This window comes from Ochotona curzoniae, unplaced genomic scaffold (assembly GCF_017591425.1).
Source record: "Ochotona curzoniae isolate NIBS_2020 unplaced genomic scaffold, NIBS_Ocur_1.0 contig_1014, whole genome shotgun sequence".
NCBI lineage: Eukaryota > Metazoa > Chordata > Mammalia > Lagomorpha > Ochotonidae > Ochotona > Ochotona curzoniae.
The window spans coordinates 46,183,753-46,199,701 of NW_024464920.1; the positions used below are offsets into that span (position 1 = coordinate 46,183,753).

The 15,949-nt window shown below is 58.6% G+C and overlaps 2 protein-coding genes across 3 annotated transcripts; one reads left to right on the top strand and one right to left on the bottom strand.

Annotated features, from left to right (window-relative positions):
* Positions 1-2,180: 2,180 nt before the first annotated feature.
* On the bottom strand, positions 2,181-7,732 carry TST (thiosulfate sulfurtransferase). 2 transcript variants are annotated; one of them, XM_040985618.1, is made up of 3 exons: positions 7,673-7,732; positions 6,508-7,126; positions 2,181-2,648 (listed from the first exon to the last, which is right to left on the bottom strand). In XM_040985618.1, exons 2-3 carry the CDS (start codon positions 7,103-7,105, stop codon positions 2,350-2,352), a joined length of 897 nt encoding a protein of 298 aa, XP_040841552.1. In that variant the 5' UTR covers positions 7,106-7,126; positions 7,673-7,732; the 3' UTR covers positions 2,181-2,349. The 2 variants fall into 2 exon arrangements, with proteins under 2 accessions (XP_040841552.1, XP_040841562.1); XM_040985628.1 differs by having other exon boundaries at positions 7,669-7,710.
* A 192-nt stretch (positions 7,733-7,924) lies between these two features.
* On the top strand, positions 7,925-15,390 carry MPST (mercaptopyruvate sulfurtransferase). The gene is made up of 4 exons (XM_040985641.1): positions 7,925-8,034; positions 10,947-11,574; positions 14,276-14,766; positions 14,955-15,390. Exons 2-3 carry the CDS (start codon positions 10,980-10,982, stop codon positions 14,572-14,574), a joined length of 894 nt encoding a protein of 297 aa, XP_040841575.1. The 5' UTR covers positions 7,925-8,034; positions 10,947-10,979; the 3' UTR covers positions 14,575-14,766; positions 14,955-15,390.
* Positions 15,391-15,949: the final 559 nt, after the last annotated feature.

A 15,949-nucleotide genomic window follows, 5' to 3' on the forward strand; every position in this document is an offset into this window, starting at 1 on the left:
GATAGGGCACTCAGCAGGTGGAGCTGAAACGAAGCCACATACACATCCTCAAGTCAACTGCAGTGCAAGTGCGTTCCTGCTCCTGTGCCCAGCGCCCACCCCAAGGGGCAGCCTGAACTGGCTTCATCAGAAGTGAAGTCTTGTACCAGTGTATGACCTGCAAAGAAAGGTTCCATGATGCTAATGGGTCAAGTGCAGGCTGGAGTGTCCACATTGGCAGACAACTTGCAATAGGCAGAAAGTCGTTTCAATCCCGAGTCCTGGAAGGGTCCCAGTCCACCCACCACATATGTCCTTCCCACCAGCCTCAGTTCCCAACCTCTCTCATCGCGTCAGAAAGCTCCAGAAGCCCTCTGGTGTGAGCTGAAGGCCCAGCAGCACAGAGCCGAGCTGCAGAATCAGTGAGTAAGCTCAGTGAGCTGTTGCTTGGGGGAATCGTGGGGTGGGGGGAGGGGAAGGGCGGCCTCCCCAGCTCTCCAAGGGGGTTACCATGGAGATCATTGTGACCTCAGATGGTGATGAAGCCATCAGGGAACCACACGATTGGCCGTATGCCCAACATGGAGCTGCAAGGAGGACGCAGGCACAGAGAGAGCAGAGCTCAGCCTGCCTAGGGACAAAGTGGGAGAGTTCCTGGAATCTGGGTCTTGAGGCATGTGTAGGAGCTCAGTAATCTTCAAGGAACAAGCTTACTATAGTCATGGCTGCACTTAGAGTGTGGGTATGAAGGGAAGGAGAGCCCCATCTGGATTGTCGGAGCTGGGTGCGCAGGGACCAGGGAGACAAACGGAAGCAGGGGGTGCCCGAAAGGGTCCCTTCCCCTGGGCTGCAGACAGAAGCCACCAACATGGCTGGACACCCACCCAGTGGTCCTGGGCAGACCTGCATTGGGCCTTCCGTCTCATCTGGAAGCTCCCCTGGGCCGGCTGTGTGGGACAGCAGTTTAGACCCACTACAGTAAAGTGTCTGGGCTCAAACCCTGGCTCCACTTTCCATTCCAGCTTCCTGTGTAGGTGGGCACCCTGGGAGGAAGCCGGTGACGAGCCAAGTTAGTCCAGTTCCTGGTTTCCCATTTTGGCCAGACCCTCAGACATTTGGAAAAGTTAAGCAGCAGACAGGATCTCTCTCTCTCTCTCTGCCTTTCCAATAAATAAATAATTAACAAATGTTTCCCCAAGCATCTTAGAGTTAAAGCAGAAGTCCTTCCACTTAGCTGCAAGGCTCTGCCTGAACTGTGTCCTGGCCTCTGACCTCAGCTCTTCCCGCTCTCCCAGGGCTGTCCCAGCTGCCGTGATGCAGTTTCCTGAACACAGCAGCTCCAGTCCTGCCACAGGGCCTTTGCACTGGCTGTTTCTTCTGCAGCAGCTTCCTCTTCCCCCTGACGTGTACCTCACTCCTTGAGTGGGAAGACAGGCCTCACCTTTCCTGGCGGCAGCTGTCCTGCCTAGCGAGGTGAGGGACCATCTATTCAGACTGCCCCCGGCCTCCACCCCCACAAACCTCAGCCTTTACACTCTAAGCCAGTCTCCTCTGCATTACTGGGTACCTACTTGTCCTGAAGCAGGGCTAAGGGTCAGGACACCTCAACCTCCAGGATTCAGAGAGGCTGGACAGTAAGGAGTTGGGGATCCCTCTTCCACAAGTGGAGCCTGGAATTTACCCTGTGGCCCCACAGAGGGACTCAGAGAGCCTGCGTCTGGGGAACCTGAAGCACACAGCCACTTGGGTCATCAGCCAGGTCACTTGCACCTGAGGCAGCTTCCTGATTCTCCGTGTTGGGGAAAGGTCCCCAGATCCATCCATCATCCTTGCTGAGGACTTTCCTATGGGCACATCACAGCCTCAAAGTAGCACCCTGGGACCCCCTTCTAAAGGGCAATTGATCCCCCAGTCCCCCACCCTCCACCCAAGAGGCTAGGCTCCTCCTCAGGAGGGCATGATGCCCAACTATACCCCTCTGGCTTCCAGGGAGCCCTCTCCACCTTGCCTTCCGGGTAGATGCCAGCATGCCTGGGACACAGCCCACCTCCCTCATCACAAACCGAATCATGGGTTGCTGTGCTCAGCAGGCTTCCCAGGAGGGAGGAGGCTGCGATGGTGGCTTCTCTCTTTGTAGCCCTTAAAGAGCCCAGAGGAGGGGAAAGTGGGGCCTGGAATGGAGCAATAGGTAAACACACAACTCAGAAAAGGGCATGTTTATTCCAGCGTTGGTGGGGAGTGGGCAAGCTGGGTACCACAATGCTAAGATGCCATCGATCTCCTTTGTCTAGGAGGTCTGGACCAGCTGCAGCTGAGGCAGGGGTCATGACAGTGGCCGGGGTCATGATGAGCAGGGCAGGGGCTCTTGGCTCACGCCTTCCCACCCGTGCCCTTTGACACCCGGGTCTCTGGGGGCGCCCGGAGGCACCATTCGGACCAGGAGCCATCATACACAGCGACGTCAGGCTTGCCACACAGGTAGGCAGCCAGGGCAATGTGGCAGGCGGTGACTCCCTTGTGGCAGGTGGCAATAAGGGGCTGCGAGAGGTCCACGTGCTTGGCCTGGAACATGGCGCGGAGCTCTTCCGGGCTCTTCTCGAAGCCTTCTTCCGTCAGGAAATCCATGAAGGGCATGTTGAGTGAGCCACGGATGTGGCCCAAGGGCAGGCCTGGGGAGGGGGCAGAGGGCACAAATGACAGACAGGAGCAAGGGGGAACCCCCCTGGAGGTCTCGATGACACGGAGCAGGCTCTAGGCAAGTCCTTCCCGATGGAGGCTCACCTAGTGGGCCCCAACTGCCAAAGCTGCAAGAGTGTGGCCCATGGCCTGAACCAGTGACATCCACAGCCCGAGGCTCCCGTCCTGCTCCAGGCATGTCCCCTGAACACACACTCCCTCCAGTGCCTGCATCCTGCACCCTTGGAATTCTGGGAGTGGGGGATGTGGTGTAACACAGCCTTGGCTCTCTCTCTTAGGGCCCCTCTTTCTGCCATGGTCCCAGCCCCCCATTCAACCTGGGCCTCAGGGCAGCGCAGGGTCTGAGGTAGCAGTGGGACTACTGAAGCCACAAGCAGCTGGGCAGGCCCTGCACCTCCATGCCTCAATCTTCCCTTCCGTAGAATGGGAGATGGCCCCATCCACCGAGTCACAAGTATGAGGCCAAGTTCAGGTGCCTTAGGTGAAAGCCTCTAGTGGCCCTGGGAACACAGTTAGCACACAACCGTAGCAGCAAGGTCCCGGTCCTCCTGAGGGTGAAGATGTGCCAACTTCTAGATGACCACTGTTGCTATTAGGATTTTACCTTTTTTGTTTTAAAAATTGGATCTGAGAAGAGTTGTGTGCCAGCCTTACCAGCCAGGCCCAGCCGCTGTGCCCTCCAGAACCTGCACATTGGACTTTGTGTGGAGATGGAAGGGCACAAGTCCCAATGTGCACCTGCCAATGTGCTGCGCTGCTTTCTTCTGCTTTGACGACTGCTTCCCCTGCTCGCCGCGGGGCCAGCCCTGGGAGCTGGCAGCTCCTTCTCCTACCTGCTGGCTGGCCCAGGGCTTGGGACTTGTCTGGGGAATCTCAATAAGCAGGAACCGCCCGCCTGTGTGCAGGAAAGAGGCCAGGAACCCTGGATGACAGCCAAGAGGAGCAAAGGCGAGCTGGGTCCGGAAGCCAGGGCTCCCACGTGTCCCTCCCCAGTTCAGCCAACTCAGAACTTCTGCTAGCACCAGGCACTCAACAGCAGCTTCTTTTGAGAATGTTCCATTCCACCCTTACAAAACCAGAGAGGCCATTTTCTTGGCTGTTCTCTCAGACTCAGGGAGGTGAGGGAACTTGCTCCAGGACACACAGCCAAAATGAACTGGGGTCAGGTCGAGCTGACACCAACACCTGGCTCTTGGACCACTCAGAGTCTCCCTGGGAAGAGGCTGGAAGAAGGGGTGACATAGCTGCTTCAATTCTTGCACTTTGGGCATCCTGGCTTTGACCAGGAAGATGCTGATCAAGTTGCTGTGTCAGCACACCACCCCTACCTTGGGGAGTAAGGACAGATGTGGAAGTTTCCAGCCAGGAAAATCCAACCAGGACTTTCTGGGCTTCCCCACCCACCCACACAAACCTGTGCCTCCCATCTCGCCCCCAGGCTTGGCAGGAAGAGACACAGGCCCATGGGCCCTGGGGTTCATTGCAATAGCCAAGCAATGCCTAGCACCATGACTTCCTCCTAACCCCAGGTTTGCTTCCAGCTCACCCCACCCACAGCAGTGGCCCTGGGAAGGGCTTCACTTGGATGCCTGTTCATAGAGCTTGAGCTGTGGTTGCTCCACCTGTTATACAAGCTTCTCTTCCTCCACCCCCACCTGGGATGGATCCTGCAGGATTGGTCTGCCGAGTGCTTACAGACCTCACTGCTCTCATCCCTCTCCCTCTCACCTGGGAGATGGATAGATGAATTCCCTTCCCACAGACCATCTGGGACCTGCAGGTAAACAGGTGGACTCTACCTCCCACTTCACACCCCTCACACAACAGGACCAGAAGGCACAGAGGCCAGAGGAGAAATGGCCTATGTAGGCAGGAAGTGGCCAGCAGGTGGATCTCAGGCCCTGTGTCTAGCTCCTTCCCCACTCCTCTTTCCAGGGAACTTGCCACCCAGTTCCGTTTGCACCGCTGAACCCAAAGGAGTCTCCCTGGTCCCTCCCCAGGCTGAGGACCCCATGTTTGGCTGAACCTCCTATGTCCCCAAGACACCTCTCAAGAGAACGAAGGGAGGAAGTGGCACACTGGGGACACTGTTGCAGGTGGCCCCGGTCTCTGTAGGGTTACTTCCTCTTCTCCAAGTCCCCCTCCAGCCGCTCCTGGCAGGGAGGGCTGCTAGGGCGTGTCTCAGTTCACAGTGAGGGAGCCCACAGAGGCCAAGCCACAGCACTGGGGTCACACCGCCAAGGAGCAGCTGTGCTAAGTGAGATTTTTGTTTCCTGGTATTCCAGTGGGGACCCAGAGAGGGTGGCACAGGCTGGAGACTCAAGAATGTTTGGAAAGCCCCAGCAAGTGCAGAGCAGGCTGCTTGCCCACTCCTTGCATCCTCTGTAAACAGGGAGTGAGGAGGCCGGGCCTGGCAGCCCCAAACTCCCCCTTTGCCCTTATGTCCCAGTTTGTTCCAGGGTGGTACTTCCCAGCACCGTCCCCTCCTCCCCCATGGCAGCTGAAGTCCCAAAAAGAAAAGGCGACATGGCCAGGAGGGGCTTGTCGGGTGGTATTCTGTGCCAACAGTGTCTCTCTGAGAGGTGCCAAGTGAGCTTGAGTCTCCATCTCCCAGACCTTCAGAGAACAAGCCACGCAGGACAAGCAGGCGCCCTGGAAAAGCCATGCTGGGGACTGGGTCCCCTGACTCTGCCCTCGCTGGCCCTGGGGCGTTGAGCTGTCCCTTCCCCCCAATCCTGTGTGCCCCAGTCCCCTCTCTGTCTGGAGGCAGGCTGATCTGTAGGCCAGTCCCAAGAGGGAGCAAACTGCTTTTCTCTTGCTCTTGCCAAGCTCAGAAAGAAAGATACATTTTTTAACAAGTTGGGTAAAATGTTGCAGGTGAGTTAGAGCCCGCCAAGGAAGGAGGGGGGGCGGTGACCAGAGAGAGAGAGAGCCGCCAGGGAGGTGCTGGCCAGCTGGAGGGCCTTAGACCAGCCTAAGTCTGAGTCACAGGTGAGGCTGGAGCAGTCGCAGCAAGACTCCAGCCCCTGGACCCAGGAATGGCAAGACCTCCCAGCTTCCCTGTGGTTGGAACTTCTAGAACTCAGCAGGTGCCCTCTGGAGACCCTGGCCTTCAGCCTACAAGCCACCTCCCAGTGGACATCCTCTCCCCAGCCCTGGGAAGTGGGGGTGGCTTGGGACAAGGTGAATTCTGATTTAGAGTGCTAATTTGAAACAAGGCAGTGTTGGGTTCAAATCCTGACAGTGCTACTGAGCTGATGTCCCGGTGGCCCCACACTCAGCGGGGACCACTGAGCCATGCTGGGGACCGGGTCTCTTAAGCAACCTTGATGGATAGAAGAGTGCAACAAAATCAAGGGATCCTGCACATAAGGGCAGTGCTGCCACAGCTCAGTCGTGCCAAGGTTATGAACCCAGCCCGCCTTTTGCAAACACCACTCTGGGGCCCCCGGGGCAAGGTGTTCAGACAAAAGCAGCGTCCCTGGGGAAGGGCTCAATTGGTGTCTCTAAGGGTTTCTGAGGGGCCAGTGAAGCCCTGAGGAAGCTAGGAGGGTCCTTGGGCAGCTTCTGCCCAGCGGAGCCACATGAGGGGGCAGGTGCCTGGCAGCAGCAGCTTGTGGATGCCAGGCCACGTATAAGCCCAAGCCCACAGTTACGAGGACTCATGTATCCTGTAAAGCCTTTTGGGCTGGCTGAACCTTCCTATTTTATAGATAACAAGACTGAGGCCTGCCTTGGAGACCTAAGGGTTGAGCTCAGAGAAGGTCCCTGATGCCCCCATGGCATCTCCAAGGACCACTCCCCTCCTTCCTCTGCCCCCTGGACACACACCTGCTGCGGTCAGCTCCACATCTTCAATGCCCAGGTAGCGGGGTTGGGCCCTGGAATCCACCATCTGGAACCTCTTGGTCTCCAGGTTTTCCAGCATCTGCTCATAGGTCTTAAGCAGGGAGGGGTCCAGGGTGGCCTTGAACACCGCAGGCTCTGGCCGGGTGGGCTCCGACGTCACCGGGTGGCCTTCCTTCAGCCAATTCCGGAAGCCACCGTTGAGCACAGACACAGTGCGGTGGCCAAACACGCGGAACATCCACCAGACCCGCGGAGCATAGAATGAACCTAGGTGGTCACCGTCGTATACCACCACGTGTGTGTCGTTGCTGATGCCCAGGCGGCCCACGTAGTCGGCGAAGCCCGATGGGCTGGGCAGCATCATTGGGTAGGGCGACGCGGTGTCCCGGCATTCCTCGATATCGAAGAAGGAAGCGCCCGGCACATGGCGCTCCTGGTACTCTTTGCGGGCGTCGCGCGTGCCCGGATAGTACCATGACCCGTCCAGCACTCGCAGGCTGGGTCCCACCTTGCCTGCCCGGATTGACTCTGCCAGCCACTTGGTGGACACCAGTGCCCGGTACAGCACCTGCTTAACCATGCCTTCAGCTCCACGAGTCACCTGGCGCGCAGGGGGACCGGGAAGGAGACGCGAGTGAGAGCTCTGGGAGGCAGCGCTGGCTTTCCTACAGCACTCTCCCCAGCCAACACGGGGTCAACCGCACCCTAGCCGGGGAGAGCCAAGTCCCAGGGGAAAAGGCCAGCCCCGCCCCTTAGCCCAGGCCCACCAATGCCGGGCGCAGAAGGGGTGGAGCCAGAGCACCCCCGGGCCGCCCTCCACTGGGGGGAGCTGGCGGAGGCCTTGTGGCCTTGCAATCTGATCTTGCCTGTGATCAGGGGAAACAGACGCCCAGCATGAAGGGACAGGACATTCTCGGGCTCCTAATCCCTCTTCCCAAGATGAGCGCTCAGGAAGCGCTCCGCCCGATCCCCGCGCACGCCCTGGCAAACGCCTCCAGGCATTCCATCCGGCCCCAGCTCGTTGTCGTCCACAGCCCTAATTGGGGTCGGGGCGCCCCCGCCCAGCCATTACTACAGGGACCCTCCCCAATGCCTCAGGTATCCCGGCCTACGACCGGACCCGGGGCGTCGCGCCGCACTCACTCACTCGCCCTCGCTGCCGCCTGACACTCGCCCCTGCCCTCCCGGACAAGTTGGCCAGTTCAAACCCAGAACCCGCAGCTGCCTCGGCGGCCAGCACCATCGCGCGCCGCCCCAGAGGGGGGGACCCTTCCCTCCCACCGCGCCGAGCCCCGCGCCATCGCGCCGTCCCCCAGGCGCCTCTCGGCGCTCGGAGCTTGGCACTCCCTGCGAGTAGCTTGCGGGTGGGCGCGGGACCGCGGGGGTCGGACGCGGAGGCGCGGGCGTCCCCCTCCCACGGCCCGGCCAGTGGAAGGCGCCGGCAGCCGGGGCTCCGAGTGGCCGCGGCGGTGGGCTGTGCCCGAGTCTCCTCCCTTTGGCCGGCCGCAGGTTGGTGGCGGGAGGAGGGGACGGCGGTAGGTGCGGGGAGGGGGGCGCCGTGGCGGAGCCGGGAGACCGGGAGACCTGCCTAACTGCTGCGTGGTCCTTGCCTTTCCGTAATGGGAGGCGGCGCAGGCTCCCTCGCGGAGCCCGGGTGGAGGAGGGAAGGATGGCTGTCGTGCCCCCTGGGTTCTCCCTAAGCGTGGGGATCGGGGGTGAGTGGCGAGTAGGGAGCAGTGGGTGGGTGAGCTTGGTGCCAACCGCAAGGGCAGGAAGAGGAGAGAGGGGGCAACAAAACCGTTCAGAGAGGAGCCCCCTGCCATAGAGGCCCGGTGGAGAGAACTCGGTGCAATGAAGCGAAAGTAACACACGCCCAGGCCTGCGCGGTGCGCCCCTGCACTGGGCGACTGTCCCCACCGTGTCGCGCGCTGCCCGAGACAGCCCTCTGCGGGGCGGCCGGGCCAAAACTTTTCAGAAAGTAGGGAGAGAGCCAGGGCCCCGCGGGGACGCGCTGGACAAGTGGAGCCAAGGCTGGGCCCAATCCCCCAGCCCAGTGCAGTCCACGTGGCCAGTTCTGCCTTTGTTTACCTCTTCACTTAAACAAACAAACAAACAAAAACCTTTGTCCTGCCTTTAGGTCTGTGCACTGTTGGTGCCGGCTTCCCAACCGCTTCTGCCCGGTCCTAGCCTGCCACTGCCATGCTTCTGACGCCCCTGGTTTCATAGTTGCTTTTGCTCACCCACCTCCCACCAAAAGGCTTGCTATGCATGCCAAGTGATGTCAATTCATCGTTGGACAAGTATTGACCCAAAGAGATTTCTGAGACCTGTGTGTGGCTCAAGACAGGGCAGGTGCCAGGTGGACCAGGGTGGGACCAGCCCTGCAGCTCCCCTGCATGCGACACTGGCCTCACACTATGTACACCCCGGCTATCCTGTGCCACCACCTGGGGTCTTGCACTCTGACACCCTACTCCCCATCCACCCACCATGAGCTAGGCCCTTTGCTAGCTTCACCCTTCACCCGTGGCCTCTCAGGACTACAATCCACAAAGCTCCAGAGGAGGCTGGGCCAGGAGACCTCAGATCTCTGAAGTCCTTCCCCTACCCCCACTGCCAGGGTTGGAAGTCTCGGGCTCTGCGTTTGCCACTGTTAGCACCAAGGATCAGCCATGAGAGTGGTGGGAGGAAGCCTGGGCTTCCATGGACCCTTCTGGAAAGATCAGAAGTGCAGCTAGCAGAGTACAGTGGGGGGTGGTGGCCTAACATGTCCAGCTTTGAATCTTCTGGAGAAAGTGCGGGGGGGGGGGGGGTTCAGCGTCATAGACCCATAGACCCTACATGACCCCTGCCATGCACCCAGCCCCAGCTGGGGTCTGCACTCCCTTTGGAAGACTCTGTAACTCCCAAACCAGCATGATTTCCACTCTAAATGGATTCTTAGTGAGGAGGGTGAGGAGTCCTGGGGCTGCTAGAAACCACAGAGTGGGTTTTAAACAGCTCACAGCACCCATAGCCTTGTCTAGCTGTGGCACACCTTCCCTCTTAGATAGGGGGTCTCCCCTTAGCCAAAATCCTCTTGGCAGCCCCCTTACCATGGACCCCTGAAAAACTTAAAGGATTACTTGGCACCGCTGCATCCCTACACGTACCCCAGACAGAGACAGGGGCCCCTCTGTGCCCATGTGCCTGGTCCCACTCCTGTTTTATTCAGCTGCATTGTGTCTCAAGCCCCCAGAGTCCAAAGTCAAGAGAGTTCCTGGGTGTCCAGCCCAGGGCCTGACCAGGTGGATGAAGTCAGGGCAGGGGGGTATACACCGGACTCCCATGTTTCCTGGTCAGCACGGCCCCTGGAGGCTAGGGACCAAGGCCAACTCCGGGACTGGTGCATTCTGGCATCAGATCCCAAGGCTGTGTCTGTGGCCGAGGCTGAGCTAGATCTTCCTCCTGGTTTTGAGCAAGACACTCTGCTAGGCCAGCTCTCTGCCCACCCATCCTTCCGGGTGACCATGTGCCCAGCTGTGAGCCCTGGCAGGGGTTCTCCCACTGCTTGGCAGAAAGGGCTTGTTCCTCTAAACTGCATGAAAGCATATGGGAACTAAGCACCAGGACCCACAGCTTGTCGGGGGCTGGCTGGTGGCATCTTTGCCATGGGCAAGCAGGAACAGCTCAGAAGAGGAGGTATGGGGAGCCAGCCAACCGCTGGGGCTGCTTGAAGAAGGGCCCTGGCTGGAAGAGCAGACCAGGCCTGGCTGGGCTGGCAGAACCAGCAGAATGGCACCTGTTGCTGGGCAGTCTGGCCTCCACGGCCAAGGTGATGCTCTTCTGAGAGTACTTGCCTCTGTGAGATAAGAGCAGATCAACCCTCTGAAGACTGTTAGTGCAATAACGAACTCAGTCTATAGTGCCAGGGTTAGTGCAATAAAGAACTCAGTCTATGGTGCCAGGGTTGTTAAGTGGCAGATATGATAAAATCCGTGTGAAGGGCACACAGCTAGCACTCCAGCCAAGCCCAGCTCCCCGGCTCCTGTATAGGGCTCCTATGTTAGATTGAATGAGGGAACAGCTCTGGATGGTTGTGAATGAAATTCAGTTTGAAAGCACCTGCCCTTCTCCAGTTCTTAGCAGAAAAAGTTTCCACCCCACCAACCCACCAGCCCCTCCCCAGGGGCTCCTGGGTCTTTTGGTCCCTCAGCTGTGTATATGCAAGACCTGGCTGGGCAGCCCCCAGAGACCAAAGTTCATGCCTTGTGACTTAAGCAATTCTCTGGACTCTGCTCCCAGGCCGGGCCAGCCTGGTTCCACCTTCCCCTGCAGCTCACACCCTTGCCTCTGGCCCAGCCTCAGCTTCAGGGCACGGAAGTTTGCTGCTGTGCCACAGTGCCGCTGCCGGACTCCTAACATCCCCTCTTGTCGTGCAGGCCAGCAGCCCCAGTATCTCCGACCCTGCCGTCATGACCACTTCCCAGCTCTTTCGCGCACTGGTGTCTGCTCAGTGGCTGTCCCAGGCGCTGAGGGCCCCACGTGCTGGGCAGCCTTTGCAGCTGCTCGACGCCTCCTGGTACCTGCCCAAGCTGGGCCGCGATGCACGGCGTGAGTTCGAGGAGCGCCACATCCCGGGCGCTGTTTTCTTTGACATTGACCAGTGCAGCGACCGCACTTCGCCTTACGACCACATGCTGCCCCCCGCCGAGCACTTCGCCGAGTACGTGGGCCGCCTGGGCGTAGGCACCGGCACGCACGTGGTGGTCTACGACGCCAGCGAGCAGGGCCTGTACGCGGCGCCGCGAATCTGGTGGATGTTCCGGGCCTTCGGCCACCGCGCCGTGTCACTGCTGGACGGGGGCCTCCGCCACTGGCAGCGCCAGGGGCTCCCACTCAGCTCCGGCAAGAGTCACCCGGCGCCCGCCGAGTTTCACGCGCAACTTGATCCTGCCTTCGTCAAGACCTACGAGGACATCAAGGAGAACCTAGAAGCCCGACGCTTCCAGGTGGTGGATGCTCGTGCGGCTGGCCGCTTCCGTGGCACGGAGCCGGAGCCCCGAGACGGTAACAGTGCCGGTGGGACTGGGGTGGCCGGCAGGTCCCTGGGAATGCTGGGGGCGTAGGGGGCCACCATCCTGGGCCTTGACCTTGCCTGTAAAGGACATTGCTTGGGGCGGGACTTGTATTCTGCACCAGGGTTGTGAAGTGACCAGGGAAGAAAAGATCTTTTCCCTCGCATCCCTTCCTGCGCTTTTCGCTGCAACTGCCCCCAGTCCATACTTGTGTTAGTACCAGGACCCAAGCAACCCTCGCCCGCGCTCCATGGGTATGTGGGTCCCAGTTTTGGAAGATCTCAAGGGGACAGGCCCAGAATCTGGTAAAGCAGGGGGGTTCTCCGTGGAGGTGGAATCAGGGTGCTGAGGTCTGAGCCGAACAAGCTCCAAGGGACTGCTGCCCCAGGGTGGATTTCCTAGGCCTGCAAACTGTGAGACAGCCCTGTATCCTATGGAAGGAGGGGCACGCAGAGCAGGCGAGGTAGGTATTGTCTCTGTGCTCTGACCGCAGCTGCCCCATTCCAGACTTCAACTCCAAATGGAAAATATGTGAGGTGAAAACGTTGTGACATAGCAGCTAGCGCTGTTGCCCGCAGTGCCATGCCAGAATTCCATATGGGCACTGGCTGCTTCACTTCCGATCTAGCTCCTTGCTAATGACCCAGGAAAAGCAGCAGAAGATGACCCAGGTGCGTAGGCACCTGCACCTACATGGGAAACCTAGAAGAAGCTCTCAGTTCCTGGCTTCCGGCTGGCCCAGTCTTCGCCGTTATGGCAGTTTGGAGAGTGAACCAGCTGAATGATCTGTCTTTGACTCAGACTTTTAAATAAGTGAATAAATACTTTGTAATTGGAAACAATTGCATCTGAACATACATTTGTCACTTAGTATCCCCCAGACAATACAGTGTGACAGCTAAATTTTTTTTTTAAAAGATTGTATTTATTTATTTGAAAGGAGAGAGAGCTCTTCCATCTACTGGTTCGGTTCTCAGATGGCTGTAATGGCCAATGCTGAGCCAGCTCAAAGCCAGGAGCCAGGAGCTCCTTCCAGTCTCCCACAAGGAGGATCCAGAGAAGAGACTCAAACACTTGGATCATTTTCCACTGCTTTTCCCAGACACCTTGGCAGGAAGCTGGATCAGAAGTGCTGCAGCCAGAACATCCCGTTGGGATGCTGGCATTACAGGTGATAGCTTTACCCACTCCGCCACAGCGCTGTGCCCGGTTTGACAACCATTTACATGGCATTAGGTACTGCCTGTCACTGTGCAGAGGAGGAAGGCATGGCAGGATGCCACCTGGCCCGGGATCTCAGAAGCCAACATGTTTCCCCAGGCAATTATCTCAACCCTGCAAGGCTGCAAAAAGCTGAGGAAGTTCATTGCCTCTAGGAAGTTCTCCCTGGATGGAGCCCCTGGTTCCGAGATCAGGGCTCAAGTTTCTGTCCTGAGCCTCCAAACCCCCTGGGTCACAGCCTGTCCCAGCTCCTGATGACTGGCCCAGGACTTGACACAAAGTCAGCACCACAGAGAGGTTAGGCAAATACAGAATGTTCTTGCCACACAATAGCCAGGCACCTGCTGAGAGCAAACCCATGATGTGCCTGTGCAGGTGGCAATTTGGCCTGGCATAGCCTCAGTTGTTGGGTGCCCCAGCTGAGCTCCAGGGAGTGGAGTAGCAGGGGGCAGCTGGCAAAGCTGTGCCCGGGTTGGCACTGACGTGTGATGCCTGGGAGTTCACCCAGTCTCTAAGCTGCAGCTTCTGCAGGTGTGACATGGAAGTAGGAGCCGGGAGCAGAACAGACGAGGTGAGGGTCAAATGAGAGTGAGTGCACGGAGCACCCAGCTCCACGTGTGGACACGCAGAGATGCTGGAGAGTTGGGAAGTGACAGCACTCATGTATGGCTCGCTGGTTCTGCCTCTTTAACATGGAGGTGCTGAATGCTTGCCTCAGTGACGCTCATTCATCTGGAAAATGGGTGGTGATGACACACACGCGAGCCTTGTGTCAGGGGTGCAATGCCTTGATGCTTCAGTGCCATCTCGGCTGGTGGGAAAGAGTTGGAGCACTTGCTACATTTCATGATGCCCAACCCAGAACCTGAGGCCTGGCCATGTGTGCCCATCATGAGCTGCACGGGTCCAGAGAGAGGGGAGGTGTGCTGTACCCGCAGGGCCAGGGTAGTCCTAGCCTTGCCCTGAATTGGGGACTGCTCTGAGTGGGCCTCCATAAAGTGAGTCTGCCCTGGGCCTGGGTTCTGTGTCCGCTGTGTGCGCTGCCCCAACTTTGCACCTGCTGGGAGGCAGAGCTGTAGGGGACCTTTGTGTTGTGCTCTGAGAACAGAATATACATGGGAGGGGCCCCAGCAGTGCCAGCATGGGCACGCAGCACTCTAAAAACAACCACATGCTTATCATTCCTGAGACTGCCTGTGCCCTACCCAATCCCAACTTCATGCCAGACAGGATTCTCGTTCATGGTTTTGGGGCCATAGGAAGCCTTGGGGTGGTCATTTGCTCAGGGCTTTGACCCGAGCTGGTGTGCTCTCTCAGCGTATCTGTCTGTGTAATGAAAACATAGTGCCCAGGTCTCCCGGTTGGGAGCACTGAATGCACAGTGTGCCTATGCAGGAGTCAGCCCTCTGCTTGCCTGGGAGGCTCGCAGACCCACAGGTGCCAGCTCTCTGTCTTCCTCCTTCCCACTGCAGGCATTGAGCCCGGCCACATCCCTGGCACCGTGAACATCCCCTTCACAGAGTTCCTGACCCCAGAGGGCCTGGAGAAGAGCCCCGAGGAGATTCAGCGATTGTTCCAGGAGAAGAAGGTTGACCTGTCCCGGCCGTTGGTGGCCACCTGTGGCTCAGGAGTCACCGCCTGCCACGTAGCCCTGGGGGCCTACCTCTGCGGCAAACCTGACGTGCCCATCTACGACGGCTCCTGGGTGGAGTGGTACATGCGCGCCCCGCCCGAGGACGTCATCTCTGAGGGCCAGGGCAAGACACACTGAAGCCAGGAGGGACGGCTCAGGCCACACCCCTGCTGGTGCTGGCTCTGCCCTTGCAGCCAGCCATTGTGTGAACTCATGAGCTCCCAGTGGAAGTGAAGACAGCAAGAGGGCAGGGGCTACTGAGGCCCCCACCCCAGCTGCCCTGCGTGGTGCTGCCTTCAGTTGCACAGTTGAGGAAATAAAACAGCACAGGTGCCAAATCCTTGTCCTCGTGGTGCCACCTTGGTTTGCTTGAAGATCCAAGGGTTCCACCCAGCCTGGCAGAGGATGTTTGGGGGTGGGGGCACCTTAAGGTCTCAGGGATCGTGTCCCTGGCTCCTGGGTGGTACTGCCGCCCCGAGACCTGCTCCCACAGCAGAACTCTTTCTTCCCTTTTGCAGGTCTTGCTCCACCCTTTAATCCTTGGCGCCTCCCTCTGGCTCTGGGCTGTATAATGTGAACTTGGCCACACAGGTAGGCTGGTGTATCTGCCTGCAAGAGACTGACGGGCCGTCTGGTAGGAAGCTGCCAAGAGGAGGTTCCAGGGAATAGCTGAGTTCATGCCCAACTTGGGGGAAAATTGGGGTCTCCACTGAGGGAACTCGCACCTAGAGGCTGGGTCTTTGCACCTAGCAGGTGCTGGGGGGCGGGGCATCTGATTCCTGACCCCACTTCTTCCCCACTGCCTGCTGAACATGGGCTCCTGAGCAAGCTGAACATGGGTGCCTGAGCAAGCCCCAGATGCCTTGTGGGGTCTGGGGTCACCCTTGATGGGGGGGTCACTGACAAGGGGGTCACTTGGACCCCCAGCTCCCCAGACAGCTCCATGTTACTGTTGCTGGGAACAGCCCTACCTGCCACCAGGTCTGGCCTTCTAGGAACAAAACTAGTGAGAGGAGCCAGGATCTTACCAAGGTCATGTGGCATCCCCAATTAAGTTTATTCTTTGCAACTGAGTCTGCAGCCCAGCGACCTTCCCAAGTTCATCCCAACACTTCCCAGGTCCACCACGGCCAAGTCCCAATCTCTCCAAGCCTCAGTTTTCCTCATCCGTGGAATGAGAATTCACTCCTGAGCCTGCTGCAAAGGCCCAGGGCTCCCCAATCCTGGCATTGCTGCTGTTTGGGCTAGGGTCTTAGAGCACCACCCCACCAGGGGAGCAGCCAGGATCAGTGTAAACAGGGCTCTCCCCACTCTTAGAGAGACTTAGGACTAAGTCTCTTCCTTTGCCGCTGTTGCAGTGTAGACATCCCCTATCGGGTATCAGCCAAGCCTTGCTCTCTCTCTCTCTCTCTCTCTGCCTCTTCCAAGGGATGCATTTGTGCTCACGTGCCCTAGCTCTTCCAGACATGGTACCTCGCCTTGCACCTGCCACTAAGCCTCACAGGCTTCTGTT